This window comes from Eurosta solidaginis, chromosome 4 (genome assembly GCF_040869045.1).
Source record: "Eurosta solidaginis isolate ZX-2024a chromosome 4, ASM4086904v1, whole genome shotgun sequence".
Lineage (NCBI taxonomy): Eukaryota > Metazoa > Arthropoda > Insecta > Diptera > Tephritidae > Eurosta > Eurosta solidaginis.
In genome coordinates this window covers 124612994-124633402 of record NC_090322.1, presented here as the reverse complement: position 1 = coordinate 124633402, position 20409 = coordinate 124612994, and the positions used below count along the sequence as shown (strand labels likewise).

At 35.5% G+C, this 20409-nt stretch overlaps 1 protein-coding gene and 1 pseudogene across 4 annotated transcripts in view; both read left to right on the top strand.

The window, feature by feature from the left end:
• Positions 1–15305, top strand: part of Actn (alpha actinin) — a 112264-nt gene extending 96959 nt beyond the window's left edge. For 3 of the 4 annotated variants that reach the window (XM_067782771.1, XM_067782769.1, XM_067782770.1), the window contains exons 6-10: positions 5562–5654; positions 6864–7214; positions 7282–7460; positions 11398–12532; positions 14132–15305. In XM_067782771.1, the coding sequence (XP_067638872.1) occupies positions 5562–5654; positions 6864–7214; positions 7282–7460; positions 11398–12532; positions 14132–14290 (1917 nt within the window). In that variant the 3' untranslated portion in view covers positions 14291–15305. Of the gene's footprint in view, positions 1–1732; positions 1819–5561; positions 5655–6863; positions 7215–7281; positions 7461–11397; positions 12533–14131 lie in introns of all 4 variants that reach the window. The other variant, XM_067782772.1, reaches the window with a different exon arrangement.
• Positions 15306–15868: 563 nt separating this feature from the next.
• Positions 15869–19446, top strand: LOC137250271 (putative nuclease HARBI1; annotated as a pseudogene).
• Positions 19447–20409: the final 963 nt, after the last annotated feature.

The window sequence follows — 20409 nt, the reverse complement described above, 5'->3', positions numbered from 1 at the left end:
ATAAATAAAATTTAGGGGCGTTCTTTTGAAACTTTTTATTTTGTATGGGGACCAACTCAGTCTAGTACATATCGCACACTTTGAACAAAACAGCGATTAACTAAAAAATCACAATGCCAAAAAACTGATTGTCTTTCTCATATGTGTCACCGCAAATTTTTGTTATTGCCAAACCCTCTCTGGGTGAGAAGTGAAATTATCATATAATCGATCATTCAGGTCAGTAGGTATTGGATTGAGGAATCATGTAGTGTGTATAACTTGAAAATCTCAGTTTTTTGAGTTCGCCTCTGTTGACATAAGTGTGCGATATAACCAGTGATTTTGTCTAATCGAATAAGTTTATATGATCATGCATTACAGAGCAGGTGACAGGAGAGCAAAGAGCATGCGTGAAAGGAAAACGGATAACAAGAGGAAGGGTATATGGAGAATTAGGAAAATCAGAAGATAAAGAAGCGAGAAAAGGGAGTAGCAAAGAGGGAGAGACAACATATGCCCTATCGACATACATAAATTAAAAACTAGAACCAATCGAATGCTGCACGGTTAAAAGTTTGAGCGGAACGCTTGAGTCTTTTTTGGCTTACATATATGACCAATCCAAGTTTGATTTAAAATGTAGATTATACCGGTCTTTGTTAAAACGAATACGCAGAACTGGGTTTTCATTTTAAACTAGAGAAATGGTGTGGTGGTGGGGAAGGGGGGGGGGGGGCGTAACAAATTAAATGGGGTTACATTTTTGATTTTTTTTTCGTGTCTACAGGTTTCTAGTTTTAGATTTTGGGTTTTGTTTAAAACAATTTTCAAAATTTTAGATTTATCAGTCAGGAATGTTCATATTTTAAACGGAATGAAATTAAAACACTTAGTAGTATGTAAACTGAAAGGGTTCCAATTTAGGTTAAAAAAGTTTCAAAATTGCCTCAACCGATGAATGTTTCCTTATTAGGCTCAAATGTCTAACCGTGTGCTCTGTCTTATTTCCTAAATCTCATATGTGTAACCAGGACTTGGTGCACCAACCAGTGACAGGGTACTGATAATTTCAAAAAAATTGCATCCTCTATTTTTTAAAATGTCTCTAGTTATGAAAAATTAAAAACTTGATACTTTCATCGTGTTTTTGGACCATTCTAATAAACATTCATACATACATTTAAATGCATTATTTTGTACAAAACTAAAGCAAACTTAGGATGACTACTGAGAAATCACAGTTACAATATCATCACTCTTTCGATCCAAAGCCATCGATCATCGCTTCCAATCCCCTGGCCTGATGCCTGAGAGTTTCTTGTTTTAAATGTGTTTTTAGCTCGTTTACGCTGATATTATTTGAGCAATCTGCTGCATGTAAAATTTGCGTTGTTTTACTAAGCTTTAAACACCCAGATTCCATTTTCAGATATAACCCAAACTTTACGTCCAAAACTGCTAAACGAATTCAGGTCCGCCTAAAAACATACAACGATTGTCATGTACTCGCAATTGGCAAACTACTTTGGCCAGCATGAAAGACAAGTAGGTAATGTTGCATGCTTTTAGGCTTACCTCATATTACAACTTTTTGGAATCCGGGTGCAATATTTAATCAATCCTGTTACGGCATAATTTTTGCTAAACCTGAGTTTATAAATAAGTTTTACAAATTTGCTTGCTTATTTATTTTTAAGATACTAACTTGTGTTTTGTTTGTTGCTTTTTTTCTCTACTTACATCTTAACAGACTTGCAGAATACCGCGTTACCAGATGAACGAGCAGTCATGACGTACGTGTCGTCGTACTATCATTGTTTTAGTGGCGCTCAAAAGGTCGGTTTTTGCAGCATCAAATTATTAACAAAAATATTAATTTCTATGTGGATAGCAGTTTTTAAAACATTGTATTTACTTAATTTTATTATTAATCGATACATATAACACTTGGCTAAGTCCACCATAAGCAAATTTTGGGAAATTGGAGTCATTTGTTTCCTAGCTATCTACTCGATATAATTGTTGCAAAATTGTAAAGATGGATACAAAATACAACTTTGGAGCTGATCCTGATCTCTCCGGTTTTTTCGCCTCGCGAAACCTGGCATTGTCACCGAATAAATCTTCCGCGACCTTATTTACAACATGGACGCCCCAAATGTCGACCATATTGAACATCCACGTCGATGGCACTACGCTACCGACTGTCCTACACCCCAAAATCTTGGGTGTGACGTTTGATAAGGATCTACATTTTGGTGCGCACGCAACCGCAATTGTTCCAAGAATTCAGAGCCGTAATAAAATCCTCAAATCCCTTGCTGGCAGTACCTGGGGAAAAGATAAAGAAACGCTCTTGACCACATACAAAGCAATTAGCCAGCCGATTACGTGCTACGCGTCACCCATATGGTCGCCAAGCCTAAAAACCACCCACTGGAAGAAACTACAGGCCTGCCAAAATACTGCTCTCAGAATCGCCACGGGCTGTCTTCTTATGTCCCCAGAACACCATCTGCATAATGAGGCGAGAATACTCCCCATCAGGGAGAGAAATGAGATGCTGACCAAACAGTTTCTGTTGAATACCCAGAAACCTGGGCATCCCAACAGACATCTGATTGACGAACCAGCACCGCCTAGGGGCCTAAGGAGTCATCTCCGTAAGCATTTTGAGGAAATACGGCACCTGAGAACCCAGCCGTATGAAGCGGGAAAACACAAGCAGGTCCTTGGTGAACTCCATAGACAGGCGTCGGACCTTTATGTCGGGAATTGCCCGGTGAATCCAGTACTTGAAGAAAAATATCCAGAACTCGCAGAAGAGGAACGCATACTCCCCAGGGAAACGCGTGTCACTCTTGCTCAACTTCGTTCTGGATACTGTAACAGGTTAAACTCTTACCTATCCAGAATCAACCCCGACATACAAAATGTTTTGATCAAATTTTATGTTGGAAACCATGCCAACAACTAAAATTTTACATGAATACGACAATTTTGTGAATTGGGCAAGTGACGCAGTTTTGATAAATTATATCCGATTTTTCTGTCAAAAGCCGCACTAATTCCAATTGTTACTTTGGAAAATCCAACAAATGTCTCACAATATGCAATAGACAAGCCCAATCCGATTCTCTTAAATGAAGTTAAGCAACTTTGATCTACGCAAACAGCAGTATTAGACAACTTTAAAAAAATAGTTTTGATTTAATCCACGTTTTCAATCTGATTTACGTTATATATGTATGCGCATTTTTGTTTTAAATTATGGATTTGGTCGGCTGATATATAATGCATAAAAAATTCTGTAAAAATGACATATGTGGACTTAAGCAATTTTGATATGTATCGACTCAAATATTTTTGCATTTTGCAATAAAAAAGCATAGCTGAACATGGTGTACTAGACTTTTGGTACACTGAACACTCCACTTAGTTGCTGTGGTGCCCGCTGGGAGAGACTAAGAGAAGTAGCGCTCTCCTGTATGTAATTTTGGCAACGCCTCTAGGTCGGGCAGCACAGAACTGCGTAGAGTTCGGGATCTTATGTTGACTAGGGCTAGGCACTCGCAGAGGAAATGGTCTCCGTACAACCTTATCACTACACGTCCTGCACTTGTCGTTGAAGGGGATTCCCATTCTCACCACTTACTGGAAACAAAACATTTAGTGCACTTTACTCAAAACAATACAGGAAGGAATTCTGATTTTTATTCTATATGTCAATATCGGAATTCAGTTCTAGCTTTTTCAAAATTTCGTCTACAAGTTTCTTTATCATATGCCTAAAAATATGCCATATTTAGTACAATTTTGCACATGGCTGCCAGATTTCTAATATCGGGGGCTATTTCTGACAGCCTGAGGGCGTGACGCGTACTTTTTTAATGCCCCTATAACGGTATACAGCTCAACTTAGTTGGGTTGTAATTAAAACAACTCAACTCCGGTTTGGTATTACAAATTACAACTTATTTCAGTTGAAGTTGAATTGGTGTTGCCAACCTAAGAAAGTGATGATTTGACAGATAAATGAACAGCCGATCAATTTGTGGGGAAAATTTAAGCATTTGCAAAAGTGATTTTGTTATTACAATATTATATGATATGAAATCTATTTTATAATGGCGAAAATGTTGGTGACTGACATATCGCGAATACGGAAAACATTCGCGTGATCATTCCAATCTCTTGGAACTAACAATTGATGAGCTTCGAAAGAAGTTATTTTGCAGATTTGAAAGGAAGCATTTTGCTCATGACTAAACAAAATTAAGGACCATTTCCGCAAACGCTATCGAGGGAAGGCTGTACCCCTATTTTAAAATTATGCACCACACTCAGATTCCTTGCTGATGGCGGCTATCAAAAATGCTGTGGAAATGATTTTGGTGTTGGACTGGTTTTAGATATTATTGAGGATCATATTTGTGCGGAGTGGATTAAAACCCAAACAGCAAAAATTGTATTTTACTCTAAAACAGGATTCCCAGGAGTAGTGATTAGTATCAGTGACTCGCGTTCGCATAATTTCACCTATTTTGGCTGCATCCGAACTGCGGCCAGCCTCGTCCAACTTCGGAATGTCGCTCCATAAAGTCAAAAAGTTATTCAATGTAATCCTTCGTTGTTTTTTCTATAAATGTGTACAAAATTGTTGATTAAAAAAGGTTTAACTACCCGCTTTAGATTGTTTTTGTTTATTTTTTGGTAACGTTTTATCAGCATGGTGCACGGGCTCACTCTTATCAAAGATAGTATCAAAAGATGCGTTTCGATCTCCGTTTTTGGGATTCGAAAGCGGAAATTAAAAATTTAAAATATTAAAAAAAACCACAAAATGGCCCGAGAGGGTCCGAAATAGGAGGCCCGATCCACAGTTTTTTTGCACAGAAGATCTTTCCCTGGGTGTATCCAACGCCTTTCTGCATTAATGTGTACAAAAAATCTGGCAAAATACAAACACATGAAAATTTGAACCGCAATGATATGACAGAAATTAAATTTTTAATTTTTGTTTCCGGATTCTTAAATCGGAGGTCGAAACGTGTCTTTTGATACCAACTTTGAAAAATTTTGTTAAAAATTAGGTGGTGAACCGTGTTGTAAAACGTTAGATTTTTTCAAAACAACTGCAAAATTGTATGAGACAACTGATAGTAATCAGTTGTAAGATTTTGACGTCTTTGACAACTACACCAACACAAAGTTGTAAACGGTAATGCCACAAAAAGTTGTTAGACTAAACAACTCAACCGACATTTTTTTGACAGGTTGAGTTGTAATCTGTAATACCAAATTGCGAAATTTCAACCCAACCAGAGTTGAGTTGTAAACGGTAATAGGGGCATAAATCTTAGAGATATTATAACTTGAATTTTGTATGATTTTTTAATGTTATCGACATAGAAATATGGCTATGTAGGCAGGTTTAAATATTCTTTATTTTCAGTTTCGTGTCGCTAGTACTAATTATTTTTGTAATATATGTTCCAAAGCGTTATTTTAATACAAAATGTTTATAGTATATAACGTGAAAATAAAAAACATACATTTCGAATTTTATCATTTCCTAGGCGGAGACCGCAGCCAACCGAATTTGCAAAGTGCTCAAGGTTAACCAAGAGAATGAGCGCCTTATGGAGGAGTATGAACGTCTTGCAAGCGATGTAAGTAAAAATGTTGTAATACAATAGCTCTGTTCGCGTACTGTGTGACACTATCATTTTGCTTTGTTCGTTTTCCGACAGTAGAACTAATTTATGCATGTATATTGGTTATATTTGGGGTGGAGACTGCGGTTGCAGTGTTGTGTCATCTTCAGTGCCATTTTTTTTATTTAATGAAATTCGCTCACAGAGAGATAACCTGTGAGCAAGTACGCTGTTATTCTAGCAGTGGCAAAATATCCAATTCGACAAGCCATTTCTCATAGCGCTATTACCATGCCCATTATCAAGCCTCTTCGGTGGATATTTCTCAAGACATTTAGTTTATAACGTGGGCGATGTTGGGAAAAAGTATACCTCAAAGTCTGCAGTGTGTGGCAGGACGCCCTTGCTGTAAGACCAGGGGTGTGGCATTTCAAAAGGTCTTTAGTTTGATACGGGTGCAAGGACGCCACCTCCAATGACATGCCAATGTTAAAAGGGCATATAATGGGTATAGACGGGTTGCTCCTACAAAGGGCATAAGAATTGTCATGCCTCGTGGCTGACCTGTGGAATTAGAGAGTACGAATCAATTAAAAAAATTTAAATATTTTGTGACATATTATGTTGTTTATTAAAAGTGATCTACCCCATCGAAATCCTCTAACGGATCGACATTTCAACAGGGTTTAACCATAGAGAAATTGGTTGCATACATTGTTTCCACATTAAAAAAAAAAACAGATGGTTGGTGTCATGTTGGAATACATTACATGCGGGGCATATGCACATCGGATTTGCCGGGGATAATTCTGCACAAGTCAGAGTTTAACCTTTTACAGAATCCAAATCGAAGTTTGCTTTCTTTTGGGTATTGAGCTCTGAGAACGTAGTTCACCAGGCACTACTCGGGAAAGGAATTCACCGACTGTGTGTAAATAACGTGCAGAGCCTCATTTTTTCCAGATTAAATAGCTGTGTACTGAGAAAGTCAGCATCTTCAAAGTAAGTTATAGGCGGGACTTTTGTCACACGCGAAGTTGCTACAACTAAGCATTTATTCAGAATTTAAACAAAAACTTGCTGGAGCTCAGCTATTATTCTCGCAAAGTTTTTAAAAATATATTACTGGATGTAATGGGATGGGAGTACGCGAACATATCTATAATCAACATAAACTAAATTTTTTGTATCAATATTTTTTATCCAACATTTATATTGAGTTAGCTTTTGGAATGGATACGCCGTACTATGCCTTGGCTGAACTCGCGTCAAGCCGACAACTCATTGGCAGGTGTACAAAAGAAGTTGGAAGAATACCGTACCTACCGCCGCAAACACAAGCCCCCACGTGTCGAACAAAAAGCTAAACTCGAAACTAATTTCAATACTTTGCAAACCAAGCTACGTCTATCCAACCGTCCAGCTTATCTGCCAACTGAGGGCAAGACAGTTGCTGATATTTCAAATGCTTGGAAGGGTTTAGAACTTGCAGAGAAGGCTTTTGAAGAATGGCTTTTGGCTGAAACAATGCGTTTGGAACGTTTGGAACATTTGGCACAAAAGTTCAAGCATAAGGTAAAAGCATTCATTTTTTCCAAGTAATAATTAGAAATTTTGCTGATTATCGCATTTCTTTAAAAAGGCTGATGCTCATGAAGATTGGACACGCGGCAAAGAAGAGATGTTGCAATCTCAAGACTTCCGTCAATGTAAATTGAATGAACTGAAGGCTCTAAAGAAGAAACATGAAGCTTTTGAGTCCGATTTAGCAGCTCATCAAGATCGTGTGGAGCAAATTGCAGCCATTGCACAGGAATTGAAGTAAGTTTCTTTCCTCAAATACGTAACAAGTATCACCAAACTGGAGGTATATCATAACAATAAAAGCACTGGAAGACAAAAAAAGTCCTAAATAAGGGGACTAGACCCATTTTCCTATATGTATTTCGAGACGCTGAAATCTCGAAATATTTGCAAAAAAAGTCATAAGTTCAAACATTGCGATTATGAAAATAAAACTAAACACTTTCCAATTAAATTAAGGCTATTTCTAGTGTTTTAAGATGTGGAAGTATGAATTTGGATTCAAACTCAGATTTTATAATGCTGAAATGGGAAACGAACCAAATTAATTTTACTGTTGGCTTCGCCCAACAATAGTTCAGTATTAAAATGTAGTGCTAAAAACGCTGTACATTCCTCGTTTGTCATACGATTTGAATATTTTTGTTTATAAATGAAAGCTTTTGTGATTTAAAATAGCATAGTCTTGATTGATTTTTTTGCGCAATGTGCACGAAACTGTAAAATTTTAAAGGTAGTTAATTCTCCTGCTCTTAATAATAAGTTCGAAAAACGAAAACAAAAGTAAAAAAAATTAAATTTCAAAATCATGGCTCAATTATATTGTTCATCTTATCAGCTGATCATATTTTTTTTATTTCACTGGTATAGGGATTGTCAAAAAGAGATGACAAACGCAAAATGTAACCAACACATTGACAATATTTGGTGAAGCAGAAAAACACAAAAAACTCCTTTTCGTCACTTAATATATTTTTATTGTATTATAAAAACAATAATACTTTACAATACAAAATTGTTTCGGCACGTGATGAAAAGGGGTTTTTTGTGTTTTTCTGCTTCACCAAATATTTGCGTCGCTTAGCACTCAAAACAAGCATATAACATTGACAATAATTTACTGCCGTGGTGGTAAATTTTTTTTTTTAAATAGTTTCATATCACGCTCAGTTATTTTTTCAATAAATGGATCCAATTTAGCGCCTTATTTTCCCACAACACACAAGAATTGCAAAGTTTTATGTTTTCTCTCCATCCCATTCGCCTAACACCAACACGCAGATTTTGACAATCTGAACAAAGGTATGTTGTTGCTGTAGAGATAGCCAACCATATAGTTGAACCATGGTTCAAAATAATATTTTTTTATCAATACAAATTTTTTTTGAGCATTTCAAATAAAAATTTTTTAATTTCATTTCCGTTTTGGGTTGGCTTTATAATTATTTTGAACTAGTTTCTGTTTAATAAAACTTATTAGAATAAGCAGGAGGATTCATTGTCTTTAAAATTTGCCAGTTTCGTGCACTTTGCTCTAAAAATAACTGTTACGGCGGCAAGACCACAGATAGGGCGCGCTCGCAATAATGGTGGGGAGAAAAGAAAGGAGAAAACACAAACGAATTCGTTATAAAAAGATACACAATAATGTTTATTGAAGTGAAAGTAAATGCAATTGTAGAATTAATCCAATTAGTAAAAATTCAAGATTTCCGATTGCGGAGTGTATAATGAATTTTATAATTTTGATTGACAAAGGACTTACCTTGGCTTGGCTGCTGGGGGTTTCTTAAACGTTCGCAAAAGAAGTGAAAGAGGTAAAAAGACTTTAGTTCGCGGTCGCCGCCGAATCCTAGGCTTAACTATTATCCGGCGGGGTAAACGGTTATCGGTATAAACTGATATGAATAAATGAAAAATGTGAGGTGAAAAGATAACGAAAAGAAAAAGTAAAGCGATACGAGGGTGCACCGCCATATTTAGGTTTGTGGCCTAAACAATAACAAATAAACAAAAATGCAAAAATCGATTTCAGCTATGGTGTTTTAAATCTCAAAAGCGTTCATTTAAAAAATAAATTATTCAAATCGTATGACAAATGCGAAATGTAAAGCGTTCTTAACACTACATTTTCAAATTGAACAACTGTTGGGGGAAGCCAACAGTAAAACCAATATGGTTCGTTTACCATTTCAAAATTATAAAATCTGAGTTCGAATTCAAATACATATCAATTACATTTCGGAACATCTAAACACACTAATAATATCCTTAATTTAATTGGATAATTTTTTAGTTTTATCCTCATATCCTCAATTTTTATATTCAGCTGAGCAGAGCTCACAGAGTATATTAATTTTGTTCGCATAACGGTACCCCGTAACGGTATAAACTAAGCGAGATAGATATAGACTTCTATATATCAAAATGATCTGGGCGAAAAAACAAATTCATTTAGCCATGTCCGTCCGTCCGTCCGTCTGTCCGTAAACACGATAATTTCAGTAAATTTTGAAGTATCTTAATGAAATTTGGTATGTTCCTGGGCACTCATCTCAGATCGCTATTTATAATGAACGCAATCGGACTATAACCACGCCCACTTTTTCGATATCGAAAATGTACGATAATTCATTACCAAAGACGGATAAAGCGATGAGACTTGGTAGATGAGTTGACCTTATGACGCAGAATAGAAAATTAGTAAAGTTTTGGACAATGGGCGTGGCACCGCCCACTTTTAAAAGAAGGTAATTTAAAAGTTTTGCAAGCAATAATTTGGCAGTCGTTGAAGATATCATGATGCAATTTGGCAGGAACGTTACTCCTATTACTATATATATGTTAAATAAAAATTAGCAAAATCGGATGAAGAACACGCTCACTTTTTTAAAAAAAATTTTTTAAAAGTCAAATTTTTTCAAAAAATTTAATATCTTTACAGTATATAAGTAAATTATGTCAACATTCAACTCCAGTAATGATATGGTGCAACAAAATACAAAAATAAAAGAAAATTTCAAAATGGGCGTGGCTCCGCCCTTTTTCATTTAATTTGTCTAGAATACTTTTAATGCCATAAGTCGAACAAAAATTTACCAATCCTTGTGAAATTTGGTAAGGGCATAGCTTCTATAACGATAACTATTTTCTGTGAAAATGAGCGAAATCGGTTTGAAGCCACGCCCAGTTTATATACACTGTCGACCGTATGTCCTTCCGCTCGGCCGTTAACACGATAACTTGAGCAAAAATCGATATATCTTTACTAAACTCAGTTCATGTACTTATTTGAACTCACTTTATTTTGGTATTAAAAATGGGCGAAATCCGACTATGACCACGCCCACTTTTTCGATATCGAAAATATCCAAAAACTAAAAAAGTGCCATAATTCTATACGAAATACGAAAAAGGAATGAAATACGGTGAATGGGTTGGTTTTTTGACGCAAAATATAACTTTAGAAAAAATGTTGTAAAATGGGTGTGAAAAGGTTCTGCAGGGTGAAGTGAAAAGCTCAAGGAATTATGGCAGGAATACTGTTCGTGGTATTACATATATAAATAAATTAGCGGTACGTTCTGGGTCACCCAGGTCCACATTTTGGTCTTCACATGTACAACTAAGGACAACTCCCTTTAAAACCCGCATTAATACCTTTAATTTGATACCCATATCATACAAACACATTATAGAGTCACCCCTGGTCCACCTTTATGGCGATATCTCGAAAAGGCGTCCACCTATAGAACTAAGGTCCACTCCCTTTTAAAATACTCTTTAATACCTTTCATTTGATACCCATTTCATACAAACACATTCCAGGGTTACCCTAGTTTCATTTTCCTACATGGTGATTTTCCCTTATTTGACAAAGGAAAATCGTTCCAAAAAACGTCATCCTTGGTCTACATAGGTTACACCCGAACTTAGGCTTCCTTACTTGTTGAACTTATGACTTTTTTATTGTATTGGGAAATCTGTCGAAAAATTCAGCGCCCTCAAATACATATAGGAACATGGGTCTTGCCCCATGTACATACCACTTTGTTTCTTGCGTTCCAGTGTAATCAGCAAAACCTTATTGTTAAGACCTTGAGTTCCCTTCGACTCATGATTTTTATGAATACTAATTTATTAGTTTATGTATTGATTTGCTTTCATTTCATAGTACACTCGAATATCATGATTGTATTTCGGTTAATACTCGCTGTCAACGTATCTGTGATCAATGGGATCGCTTGGGTGCACTCACTCAACGTCGTCGCACCGCTTTGGATGAGGCCGAACGCATCTTGGAGAAGATTGATATTCTTCATCTGGAATTCGCTAAGAGAGCTGCTCCATTTAACAACTGGTTGGATGGTACGCGCGAAGATTTGGTTGACATGTTTATTGTACATACAATGGAGGAGATCCAAGGTCTCATACAGGCACATGATCAATTCAAAGCTACATTGGGCGAGGCTGATAAGGAATTCAATTTGATTGTGAATTTAGTGCGTGAGGTAGAATCTATTGTTAAGCAACATCAAATACCTGGAGGCTTAGAAAATCCATACACTACACTTACTGCTAATGACATGACAAAAAAATGGAGCGATGTACGCCAATTGGTACCACAACGCGATCAAACGCTTGCTAATGAATTGCGTAAACAACAAAATAATGAAATGTTACGTAGACAATTTGCCGAAAAAGCCAATATTGTTGGACCATGGATTGAGCGGCAAATGGATGCAGTTACTGCCATCGGAATGGGCCTTCAAGGTTCACTCGAAGATCAATTGCATCGACTCAAGGAATATGAACAGGCTGTTTATGCTTACAAGCCTAATATTGAAGAGCTAGAAAAGATTCATCAAGCCGTACAAGAATCGATGATATTCGAAAATCGTTACACCAATTATACAATGGAAACATTGCGCGTTGGATGGGAACAATTGTTGACATCGATCAATCGTAATATTAACGAGGTTGAAAATCAAATTTTAACACGCGACTCTAAGGGAATAAGTCAGGAGCAGTTAAATGAATTCAGGTCTAGTTTCAATCACTTCGATAAGAATCGCACAGGACGGCTCACTCCTGAAGAATTCAAGTCGTGTCTGGTCTCATTAGGTTACTCGATCGGTAAAGACAGACAAGGTGAAATGGACTTCCAAAGAATTTTGGCCGTTGTCGATCCTAATTCAACTGGTTATGTGCATTTCGATGCGTTCCTTGATTTCATGACACGTGAAAGTACCGACACTGATACCGCCGAACAAGTAATCGATTCGTTCAGAATTCTTGCTGCCGATAAGGTAAGATGTATTTGTAAAATAATGTATACTAGAGTTCGCCCAGTGGTTAAAATTCAACCACTACAGATGGAATTATGCCTTTGATTTCCTCTTCCTATCTTTCTATTCCCTTTATTTTATTTTTTGAGTTTGTTTTATTTTATTCCATTTTATTTTAATTTATTTGATTCTATTTTTTATTTAAATTTTATTTATTTTATTTTATTTTATTTTTACACACACAGCGTCACCATATAGTTACATGTAAGCGTCTATGCGGGCTTATGGCTTGGTATCATTATACCTTTCATAAAAATGAAATGGCATATCAAGGGCTTTATTTTGTATTGCGAACAAGAGCTCAGACGAACGATTCGCCTCCAAACGATTTCGTCTAGCAATGGCATTCTTTTTCGTTCGGCCTTTACGTTTTTTACTTTATGTCAAACAGGAAGGCGAAAGCAAATGTCAAATGATATCTTACTATCGTTTAACAAAGTGCAAATACACTAGCGATTCGTTTCTGAGCCGATACGAACGTTCGATTTGTAATAGAGAATGAGGCCCCCAGTTTGTCACGAATCTCAAAATTGTAAGTCCTTAAAAGAGAAGAAATGGACCCACCAATTAGTATACGGAAATGATCAGGATGACGAGCTGATTGGACTTAGCAGTCCGTTCGTCTGTCTGTCTGTTTGAGCGCAAACTAGTCCCCCAGTTTTTGAAATATCTTGATGATATTGTAACGAATTTACTGCAATTCCCCTTATTTGCAATTTTCTGCCAACGTTCGTATCGCTAAACTGTTTCATAAAATAACTCCAATATTGAATAATGGAAAAATGGCCTTTATTAAAGTAAGTCACTATAACACTTATACTTTGCAACGAATAGCTTGCTTAATAACCAAACTGATTGATAGCTCAAATGAAAACTGACTTTCAAAATAATACTGCTATGGCTCGCTAGATAGCGTCTTAATCGAAACTTCTTGATAGCTCAAATCAAACTGAATTCCAGCGCCTCTACATTTGCTGCCGTTTATACTCTCTGATTTCAACGTTCGCATCTTCTAGGTGCTTCCATTTCCAGAATCTACTAGATGCCATCAGCTCTCAAACTTCTCAGCTGTAACTACAATTGCACGATTTTATAGCTTCTCTCATTGCATACTTTCAGGAGTATCTCAGATATATGCATGTGTTGGTGCATTTATTCTCCGCTGCTCGTATACGTACATGGTACATATGTTTAGACGCAATTATTGTTTTGTTTATGTAGATACATAATGATTGATCTATGGATGTGCATGATATCACTGTTTAGCATCGGTTTAGAGATAGCAGCACCCCTTAGTTTTGCTAATATTCGTAACAATATTAAGGTGTCCGTCTAATAAAAATACCCCCATAAAACCTTACTTGTTTTAAATTGTTATTATAGCGCTATATTAAACTTTTGAATGTCCCACTTTTCTCCTTCAGAAGACATATCGATACATTTCTAATGGGTTATACCTTAGTGTTATAGTTATGGCGTAAAATGGGCGAATAATGTTCAACTTACCTATAATAGATTCTGTTGCTAACCTTTGTTTTTATTTTTTTTTTGTCCACACAGCCATTCATATTGCCAGATGAGCTCCGACGTGAACTTCCTCCAGATCAAGCGGAATATTGTATCCAAAGAATGCCACCATACAAGGGACCAAATGGTGTGCCTGGAGCTCTTGATTACATGTCCTTCAGTACAGCTCTATATGGTGAAACCGACTTGTAAAAAGATCTAATTTTGAGAAAAAAAAAATGTAAGGATACATCGAAAAAAAGTGATTAACTGACGAAAGGGATGCAGATTGCTAATGATACCAATCAAAATGTTACGATGCCATGAAAAACGACGAAATTTGCGAGACTGTTTCCTGCAATGTTATTTCGAATACAACAAAATTTAAGCATGCATACATAAAAATTTCTGGAGTATAAAAATTCTGCAACAAGTTATTTTAAACAGTCATTACTAACAATCATCAGAGCGGCTTCCATAGATCAATTCAACAATAAAAAAATATTATATGCTGCGCGTAACAATATCCATATCAACATATCTGGAGTAATAAGAGCACAACAACATCATAAACTCCAACAATATCTACTCAATACATACACTACATTAAAACGTTAACTTGCCCAAACTGCTTGCCATTGCTGCATTTGAGATCATAATAATTAACATTGATTATGTTCTTCGAATATAATTTGTATATGGAATAAATTATGCGCATAAGCTTGCAGCTATTGTTTCATGATCAACGCGGGTTAAGTGGACGATTTGAAGAAAAATAAAATTAGTAATAAAAAATTTATAAAAAAAGGAAATGTTTAGTTCTGTAGGCCAGAATTGAAACTGTTCGTTCCACTAATCAATTTCTGTGGCGAATAATATTATTATGTTTATACATATTTATTTCTTCAAAACTTTTGTTATATTAATTTAATATTTATTTTTGAGATTATTTGTAATGATTTCATAACTCTTTATTTAATTTCTAAATATGTTTTATATAATTATTATATAAATTTAGTATATGTTACAATGATGGAAGAGGAGGAAGGAGGGCGTTGTATAATAATTTGTAAGGATTCTAAAATGTTCAGATAATATCAAAGTGAAGAACACAAACAACATCTATAAAGTCAAGTAAAAAATATACTTTTGTATATTAAAACAATCCTATCAACTATACACATATGTTTGTGAGCTTAAAATAATCAGATTTAAGAAACAAACAAAATTTGATGTTTGCCTATTTATTGTTTGGTTTTGTCTCCGGACACTATTGGTTTAAGGAGATACTGGTTTTATTTAGATACTAAAAGACATTAACTGTTAACAGTTGTAAACTACCTAACAACTATTATTATTCCTTTGCCAATCAGTAAGCGACTGGTATTTTTAACATGGGAATGTCCTTTCAGATATCAAATTTCAGATCTGGTTCTCTAGATACATTCTAGAACGAAAAATGACACTGCAGATACCACAACAGAACGTTCTCGAATGAAAAATGACACTGAAGATAGCACGAATGTGCCAAAATGAAAATGTTGGGAAATCGAGTTTCAAAGTTTATTGCTCCCTTAAAATTAGCAGTACTAGTTTTTAATGTAAAAATGTATCAATAAATTACTCACAATACGCTCTTTCAACTGAGATAACTGTTTTGCTCGCATCCCTTTTATTCTCCGAGATTTAGCACATTCATTTTTCTGGCACAACAAAAGTTTTAAAAACTGGTCTAATTTTTTGTCAACACAGCTATACAAAAAAATTCAAAGTAGTCGGATCAGGTTAATCGGCTAATGCTTTCTATGCATTTTGATGCGCTGAATCCGAATACGCTATAAGAATTGGTCCAACTGGTCATGGTATGAACTTAACTTCAAAAGACGTAAAAAAAATTCCTGCAGGCCAATTCCGTTCGCGGATTCGGGTTCAGGGCATCACAATACTTGGGTACATATCCGTGGCTATGAATCATGGAAAGTATGTACATAAATGAAAAAAGTTAAACATTAAATTAAATTTCATATACACTTATGTGTTTTTATCTAAGATATTAATGCAAACTTAGAACTAGTTCTCAGTTTTTTCTGAAATGTTGGGTTCGGGTAAAGCGTCACGAACCTCACTGTTGCCCTTTAGATTTTTATAAAACGCAGGCATGCTTAACCAACGAAACGATATCATTACGTTAACGTTAATTTGACGTTAATAAACGAAACGAAATGACTTTGTTTCGTTTATTAACGTTGATTATCGTAACGAAATGATATCGTTTCGTTGGTTAAGCATGCCTGATAAAATGAATGATATTCTCTTAGTATAACCAGTTTTTCGCACATTTTTCTTAAGTCTTAGTTTTGCCTAACAAAGTAGTGCCAAACACCATATTTTTAATTATTATAGAAATAACTAAATATTTAAAATAATTAAAATTATTAGTAAATATGAGTATGAATGTGTGCTGTTCTTACTTTTTTTTAAATTGTTGAGCCATATCAACGAAATATGTCATACAAACAGGAACAACATTACTTTGTTGCCAGCCAGAAACATGAATGTGCCACATTCATTTTACTGGCCCAACTTTATGTGATTGAATTATATACGCATATTGTCACTTGCGAAGCGAATATATTTGGCGAGTCGAACAGATTGGCGAATTCACATCAAATTTGCATTGGGAGTGGCGAATGAACTTATTCGACTGCCATGTGTCATTGCCATTCAAACAAATTTAATTAGTTCATCCGAATTTGACGTTTCTGTCATCTGTTTTTATTATTTATTTGTGCACAAAGAGAAATGTAAAAACAAGTTTATTAAATAGTAATAAATAAAGTTAAAACTGTTTTATAACGTTGATCTTTTTTTCGAAGACAATTACAATGTTGAGCCGCGAGTTTATCTTCTTCGACAGCGGCGTTTTATAAGAGATTACTCCAATCCCATGGAGCTTCCGTCCACAGTGTAAGTGCAGTGCATATTGGTTATTCAAAATATGTAAAGTTTTTGTGTATTTTTTGTGTGTTTTTAGATTCATAGCAAATTTCCGGCTAAGCAAAGATGCATTTATGTATGTGCTGGACAAAATCAAGGATAGTTTTCACTGCCGCTTGTCATCATCTGTAACGCCAATGCTAAAATTGTGTTGCGCACTCCGTTTTTTTGCCCATGGCAGTTATCAGCAAGCTGTAGGGAATGATTTTCATTTGGGACTTGCGCAACCTACAGTTTCCCTGATTTTAAAGGAGACACTGCCAATTTTGCAGAGAGAAATTTGCAGGGCGGCGATAAAAACCGAAATGACAGAAGAGGAAAAGCAACAAGCAAAGAGCAAATTTTTCATCAGGTCAGGAATACCCAACGTGATTGGCTGTGTTGATGGTACGCATATTTCGATTTATGCTCCCAGCGCAAATAGACACCTCTATCTGAATAGAAAAGGGGTTTTTAGCATAAATGCGATGATTGTAAGTTGTCAAGACATGGATACATAAAATATTGTTGTTAGTAAATTGTATATTTCAGGCTTGCGATCATGACATGAATATCCGGTTTGTGGATGCTAGATATGCTGGTTCAACACATGATTCGTTTGTGTGGAATAATAGTTCCTTAAAAAGTCATTTGGAAAATATGCATCTTAGCGGCGATAACTCTATTTATTTAGGTAATTTTGCTAGTTACACACAAATATAATCGGGGTATTAAGACTTAGCTCGTTACTCAAAACTATCGACTAACGGAGTAACGAATCAAGTCCAAATACCCTTACTTTTTATGACGTAATTTTAAAAAAAATATACTTATTTGTAGGTGATTCCGGGTACCCGCTGAGTGCCTACTTACTAACACCCTTCCGTCTTGCAGAGTCCGGAACTAGGGAATCAATTTTGAATAAGAAGCACGCAAAAGGTAGAAACGTCATAGAACGTACGATCGGAGTTCTGAAATGCCGTTTCAGATGCCTCCTCGGAAAAATGCGCTACAATCCTGACAAAGTTAAATCCATTGTTGCGCTTTGCACAATATTTGTAAGATGTTTCGAATCAGTGACCCAGACGAAGCAGAAATTTTTACTGACGCCATTGTATCATCGGAGCCAAGTAATGAAGATGGCAACGGTACACCAGGAGAGCGTCGCAGAAGACAAATAGCTGATGCTTTACTGTAAAACGAGTAGGGCCGTTTTAATGGACAACATTATTAATTTATACCTATATTTTGTATTTGAATACAGTGATGCTAGTGAGCTAAGGAATGTACCGAAATTATTTTTATTCTCCGTAATGAACTTGAAGTTTTATTAGCTGTATTTTATTCCCAAGCTAAAAGCAAAAAAATACAAATTTTAAAATATGAAGATTTTATTGAAATTCCTATGAATTAAATAGAAATAAGATTAAATTGAAATCATAAAATGGACATTTGCTTAATTTTTATTTCTTTATTTAATAAAAATCAACAATTCAATTCAGACTTATAAAATGGTGAAGGTACATATATATTATTACTACAAGTAAATAAATAAAAATCAAATATTTATTTCAGACTTTTTAGTTGACGAATGCGTATTAGGTTATTGCTGCTTATTTCATAAGTATAAGGCCACTCATATTAACATGTTCTATTTTTTTGTATTATTTCGTTTAGTTAATTTTTTTTTTGCTAATAGAATACCAAAATAGGAGTCGTGCACAAATATACGATCTAAACTTTGTGGATATTTTTAAAGGTTAAAAGACGTTTTTAGAAATGTTGAAATTTCTTTTTAATAATTCAAACCTCAGAACTGAAAATATCTTTTTGTAGCCCATTAAACTTTCCTTCATATGAAAGTATATGATGTCTCCAGTAAATAATTTTAAAAACTAACATAGATCTGAGCCGTTCGGCGAGTCGGCCTTAAGAGTTATAATTTAATGGGATACAGAAATATAACTTCGGTTCAGATGTTTGAAATATTTGAAAAATTTTTCAAGATATTTCAAAACCTTTTTTAACTTTTACAAAATGTTCACAAAGTTTGGAGTGTCGATTTAAAGGGTCTTAATTTGAAATCCCATTAGCAAAAAATAAAAACTAATACGAAATGTTAAAAAAAATTAGAACATGTCAATATGGGTGATCTTATAATTATGAACTGGGGTATATTACACTTAAAAACTAGTTTAAAATAAATCACATATTAATTCAGTACTTCATTAGAAAATAAGATAAATAAAAATAAACACAAATTCAGTCACGTAAAGAAAAAGTAGAAATGAAACTGAAAGTAGTTGGACGATTTTATTATTTCCTTAGATTATATTTCAAGATTTTCAGTTCCAACTCCTTCATTTTCATCTCCATTTTTTCTTTCTGTTGTCTTTTTCTTTCAACACTTTCTTCCTTTTTTCTCTCTTCTTTCTTTTTCGATAGTTTTATTTGGTCTTTTTTGAGTTCGTACGTTTTTCTAGCATATCTTGCCATTTCGTCTAATTTTTCCGTCATTTTTGTAATGTCCTCGCAAAGGGTTTTTTGCATTTCTCCCTGCTTTTCAAGTGCCTTCAAGCTCATATTTTCGCGATCCTCCAGTGTCATCCTCGGACGGGGAGTCGATGAACTTTGAGTGATATTTAAGTCTCGAGGATCTTCTTCACCCTCGGTTTCGCTCTCACTCGTGTTGTCACTCTCACCCCCGTTATCACCCGGATTATTGGTTCCAAAGGACTGTCCTGTCGGGTTGGCGGCTTCTTGGAGGTTCAATAGCTCATCCACGGATCTCTCTAGCGCAGATAAACTTCGCTGGGCGTACGGCCCTCCTCCAGTGGCTACGGTCTCGCTGCGGTTTGTAGAAACCTTTTTTTTAAGCTTTAACTTATAATCTAACCAAACCTAGGACAAATATATTGGTAAGTATGAACTGACACGCAGAATACAATTCAGTTACTACTAGAGGCCTGCACGGATACGATGGTTCGGGTATATAACTAAGTAACGCTTCTGACGATTATCACGTTGTCAGTTACTTTGGAAACTTGCATCTTGATATCGTACGGTTACTTTTGAAACTAACTGGTTAAGTATCTTATCGGGTATTATCAGAAAAATAGTAGGCGGTGGCTCGGAGCTAGGATCTAACCAAACCTAGAGCCCATCTCAGCACCCTTCACAATGCCAGTAACATACCCGAGTAGATACGTTAGCAGGTAAAGCTGCTTTACTCGAGTCGATTTCCTGGTAAATTTTCTCAAACAAAGTGCCTACTTGTATATGATGGTTGAATTGAGTTGGGAGTCAAAAAAACCATCAGTAATTCGACTCGCGTAAAAGAGCCTTAAGTATCAAAA